This window comes from Lycium barbarum, chromosome 4, assembly GCF_019175385.1.
Source record: "Lycium barbarum isolate Lr01 chromosome 4, ASM1917538v2, whole genome shotgun sequence".
NCBI classification, from domain to species: Eukaryota; Viridiplantae; Streptophyta; class Magnoliopsida; order Solanales; family Solanaceae; genus Lycium; species Lycium barbarum.
This window is the reverse complement of record NC_083340.1, coordinates 139,768,320-139,773,572: the sequence shown is the minus strand read 5'-3', so window position 1 is coordinate 139,773,572 and position 5,253 is coordinate 139,768,320. Positions and strand designations below refer to the sequence as shown.

The window sequence follows — 5,253 nt, the reverse complement described above, 5'->3', positions numbered from 1 at the left end:
AGAACGCCGGCAGCACTTCGCTATTTTGAGTTGAAAGAAAATATTTAATGTATTGATCTCTTTATGAATAACCATGAGTTTATGGGATACTCGAGATATTAGTCTCTTTGTGAATACCCATGAATTTATGAACTATTTAAGATGTGTATTGATCTCTTTGTGAATATCCCTGAAGTTTATGGGATTTTCGAGGAATGACCTTTTAATTTATCCACTCGCATATTGTTTTCTGATTCACCTAATTAAACAGCTGAACAACATTTTTTCTCATATAGTAATTAAAACCCGATTGTAAGTAGCTACATAACCTGAAAAAGAGAGTACATATATGCTACAACTAGTTAAACAACAATGAAAATACAAATTCTTTTATCTTGTCAATATAAGTTAAATACATATTTTCTTTAATAAAGTAGTTGCCACGCAGTTTAATGTGCAGCCCTAAGAATGTGAATTGCCTGGCAACTTCCAAATAGTATGCTTGTCAAACTGAACCAACAACTTTTAAAATAACACATGAAAAAAATTAGCAATAAGGTTTTAGTCAAGATGACCAATTTTTAGGCACTAGAAATGGGTCCAATTCTAATTGTCCCAACTCTCATAGTAGACTATATGAGTTTAGTGAGACTTCGACCTGCATTGTTGGCCAATACCAGAAATTTATACAAGAAAATTCAAAAAAGAAAAACTAGATGTCACAAATGAAAATTAAACTCGTCAACCCTTTTTACCACTACACTTGAATCTTTCCTTCTTCTTTTTTTTGGGTTAATAATTCTTTCCTTATGTTAGGACGATTCAAAAGTTAACACATAGAAATCTGAAAAAAATCGTTTTTGTCCTGTTGATGAAATATAATTGTTCGACTTACGGGATTTAATTGAACCCACATGTACCTACGTCATCCCTGAGCTTAGGCTGATGAAATAAAAATTATTTGACTTTTTTTTTTTTTCATCTAAAGTTCAGTATCTGTATTGAGACTCGATTAAATTCGAATTCGTACTGAAAAATCCCACATCTGAAGTAAAGTGTTCCCTAACAAATACGATTTCATACACGTGACTCATAATTCTTTTATTTCTACTGGAATTTAAACTTTAGTCTCCCATAATTTTCACTTATTTTGTCAATCCATAGGCCCACAACCGTGAGTGTGATACCACTGTTCAATTATTAACTACTCATTAACAGCAGTGGACATGATTTCTTTCCCTATAAATACCAAAACAAAGCCTCAATATTTTACACATAAAAACTCACCTTCAATATCTTCCATCTTGTTATTCACACACTATATACACATCAGAAAGACATTTCTCCACTTTCAAACACATATTTCTTTCATTCTTCAAGAAATTAAAAATGGAGAACTTCCCAATTATCAACTTGGAAAAACTCAATGGTGCTGAGAGAGCTGCCACCATGGATAAGATTAATGATGCTTGTGAAAACTGGGGCTTCTTCGAGGTACAATATTTACAGATAAAAGTATTCAGTTATTGGAGAAAAAATCAATATATTTCTAATATCGAATCAGAATCAACTAGGACAGAAGGTGGATACATAACAATATATTTATCGTCTTTATAATATTTATATTGTTTTTATCATATTTCTTCAAAAAAAAATGTGCCCTTATGGCTTACTGGCGGAGCCATAATGATGGCTACAGTTTCAGCAAAATTCAGTAATTTTGACTCAAACCTTGCATTTGTGTTAAAAAAATCATTTGATATGGACAAATAATCAATCAAGAACCCAGTAAATAAAAATAATTGTGGTTCAGAAACCATAAACTAAAAATTCTGAATCTCCTGACCGCCTCTCGCCCTTATCCCATCAATATGTGTAGACTTTATTGAAAATGTTGTGTATGTTAATTTTTTTTTTTTTTTTTTTTTTGTTTGGGAAATTGTATAGTTGGTGAACCATGGAATCCCACATGAAGTTATGGACACAGTGGAGAAATTAACAAAGGGGCATTACAAGAAGTGCATGGAACAGAGATTTAAGGAATTGGTGGCTAAGAAGGGACTTGAAGGAGTTGAAGCTGAGGTTACTGATATGGATTGGGAAAGTACTTTTTTCTTGCGGCATCTACCAGTTTCTAACATCTCTGAAGTCCCTGATCTTGATGATGTATACAGGTATTCCCATAATCCTATACATAGTCCTAAAATAAGCTTTCGAACGTCACGTTAGGTGATTTTTTTTCAATCTGTCTAAGCTTTAGTCGGCATAGTTATCTGCTATCTATGTTATTTGGACTTTGTGTCAGATTCTCCAAATGTAATGCATTTTTGGAGGTTCTGACATGATTGCGGCAATATTTTTGAAAAATCTGAATAACATAGCCTAATACTTATGCTCCGTGGCGGAGCCACATTCCCTAAGGAAGGTGGTTTAATTGAATTCCCTTTATCGGAAAGTTATATGACGTAAGTAGGGTAATAACAAACTTTTTTATATAAATATACAATCTTGAATTTCTTTGATATAAAAGAAATATAGGTTCAAATTCTAAGTATGATATTATTGAATTTGTTTTTGTCCCCCCTTGTCAATTATTTTTGTTGTGCCACTGTATTAATGGGCCGGGAGGTAGCAGTTATTCAACGAACTACGAGAAAATGTACACAAATTGATTCGAATATTACTATTAAAAAAAACTTCTAAACCTCAAGGATAAGGAAGCATTATGTTTTGCTTATTGGTTGTTATTATTATTATTATTATTATTGTACAAAAGTAACATTATATAGTCGGTGTCAAAAGATTCCAAATTGGGAAATATAGCAGGAGGACAAAGATCTAGTATAACTAAACATGCTCCATCTGCTACTCCTTATTTTATTCTATGTAACTTGTTTTCTTTTGTGGGGTGGGGGGAGGGATCCAATGTACTTTGGATTGAGACTTGGCCACTAATAGCACCATCATAATTGACCCCCTCAACTAGCTAGGAACTTTCAAGACCACTCCCAAAAAAAAAAAGAAAAAACAGTAAAAATCTGTCGCTAATTCTATTTATTGATATAATGCAGGGAAGTTATGAGGGATTTTGCTAAAAGATTAGAGAAGCTAGCAGAGGAACTCTTGGATTTACTCTGCGAAAATCTTGGTCTAGAAAAAGGTTACTTGAAAAAGATATTTTATGGCTCTAAAGGTCCAAATTTTGGGACTAAAGTGAGCAACTATCCACCATGCCCAAAACCAGATTTGATCAAGGGGCTGCGCGCCCACACGGACGCTGGTGGCCTAATCCTTCTCTTCCAAGATGACAAAGTGAGCGGCCTACAACTTCTCAAAGACGGGCAATGGGTCGATGTTCCTCCCATGCGTCACTCCATCGTGGTTAACCTCGGCGACCAAGTTGAGGTAAGATTTACATATATATATATATATATATATATATATATATATATATAGAGAGAGAGAGAGAGAGAGAGAGAGACTAGAGTTCGAGTCTATATAATGGTGCTCTAGCACCCGTTGAACCCGACACAGACCAGGTATAGTTATATAAAAAATATATGAAAATTGGGTATAAAAACTCAAAAAGCACCCTACAAACCAAAAACATGGATGGGTGCTTTGATTTCCAAGTGGAGCTTTAGCGATTTGGGTGGCCGGGAACCTGGGTTCAAACCTCTGCTCAGCATTTTATTTTCATTAATTTTAATAAGGCATCCACTACCCTTAAATCCCGGGTCCACCACCGGTAGTAGTTACATGTGCATCAAATGCTTATATACTGGATTGGAGCTAGGTGTCTATTTTTCTGCAAAAAGTTGCAAAAAATTGGATACTATAAGGGGTAGTTTTAAACTTTTGGCTCAGCTTAACAAAGTCTTTGAGAAATGGTCTATGCTGCTATCGGGCATAAGTACGAATTGTCTTGTGCGCATAGGTTATTTTTACCGAATAGGCAAGAGTTCGTGACATTTCAAGAAGTTACAGACAGTAAAAATAGTGTAATGTGTTGCCCAAGGGCGGATCTACGGGGTGGCAGGGTGTTCACCCGAATAGCCTCGGCAAAATATTATAGTGTATATGTAGGGTAGATTTTTTGTGTTTATGTACGTATATTAACTTTTGAACACCCTAAACAAATGCAAATGGTTAGCTCTAGTGGTCCAGGGTGTTCAAAATTGTCTTTAGTGTCCTAGTTTCAATCCTCATTGACAACATTATTTTTAATATTTAGCTTTTATTGTTTTTTTCAACCCCCTGAGTGAGCACATGAAACTTTTGCTTATGAGAGTCGCCTATTGAGCAGGTTCAATGTCTCTGACCTATTGAACTGTCCCCAAACTCCTACCCTAATTCATATCTGATGGCCATTTATTTAAAAAGATACTATTTCTTTTACATTTTAAGACCATCCCTTATGAGTTATGGGGTCATTCACATTTTTCTCGATATATTTTGGAGTGTACATAATTCTAATGGAAAATGTGAAAATAGGTGATCACTAACGGGAAGTACAAGAGTGTGATGCATAGAGTGATTGCGCAAAAAGATGGGACTCGGATGTCATTAGCATCCTTCTATAATCCAGGAACTGATGCAGTGATCTACCCAGCACCAACTCTAGTTGAGAAAGAGGCAGAAGAAAACAAACAAGTTTACCCCAAATTTGTGTTTGATGATTACATGAAGTTATATGCTGGTCTCAAGTTTCAGGCCAAAGAGCCAAGATTTGAAGCAATGAAAGCTATGGAAACTGGTCCAGTTGCAACTGCTTAGATTCATATTCAGGATTAAAGATTAAATTGGAACAAAATTATTTGTTACTCGTATTGAATTACTACAAGACCAAGTGTCATACATTATTATTTGCTTTTTTAGTATAGTGGAATTGATTTTATTTTTACAAAGTGTGTGTCCCTACTACATATGTAGTAAAGAGGCCTAAAGTATGTACCTTACACAGATTTCAATATACCCAAAAAGACCTGTGTTCCTTCTTTTCTTATTAGTTTTTATTTTTGTTTGATTTTTCCCTAATATACGATATGCTTGAATGTTTGGTTGGACGCGAAATTTACAAATAACACCTCACTAACCATTTATTATATACTCTCTTTTTTTTTTATTTAAGTAAACTCTTATTTACTAGGCACGGAATTTAAAAATGGTACACTCCATCAAAAGTTAGATGTAACAATAGAGTAGACGTCCACAATCTACAAATACGACCTATGCCGGACTTTTATGTACTCCCTATGTTTCATTTAAGTGAAC

General features: G+C 34.5%; 1 protein-coding gene across 1 annotated transcript; it reads left to right on the top strand.

Moving 5' to 3' along the window:
- Nucleotides 1-1,243: 1,243 nt before the first annotated feature.
- Nucleotides 1,244-4,977, top strand: LOC132636660 (1-aminocyclopropane-1-carboxylate oxidase 2). The gene is made up of 4 exons (XM_060353623.1): nt 1,244-1,473; nt 1,927-2,153; nt 3,051-3,384; nt 4,474-4,977. Exons 1-4 carry the CDS (start codon nt 1,369-1,371, stop codon nt 4,753-4,755), a joined length of 948 nt encoding a protein of 315 aa, XP_060209606.1. The 5' UTR covers nt 1,244-1,368; the 3' UTR covers nt 4,756-4,977.
- The last annotated feature ends 276 nt before the right edge of the window (nt 4,978-5,253 follow it).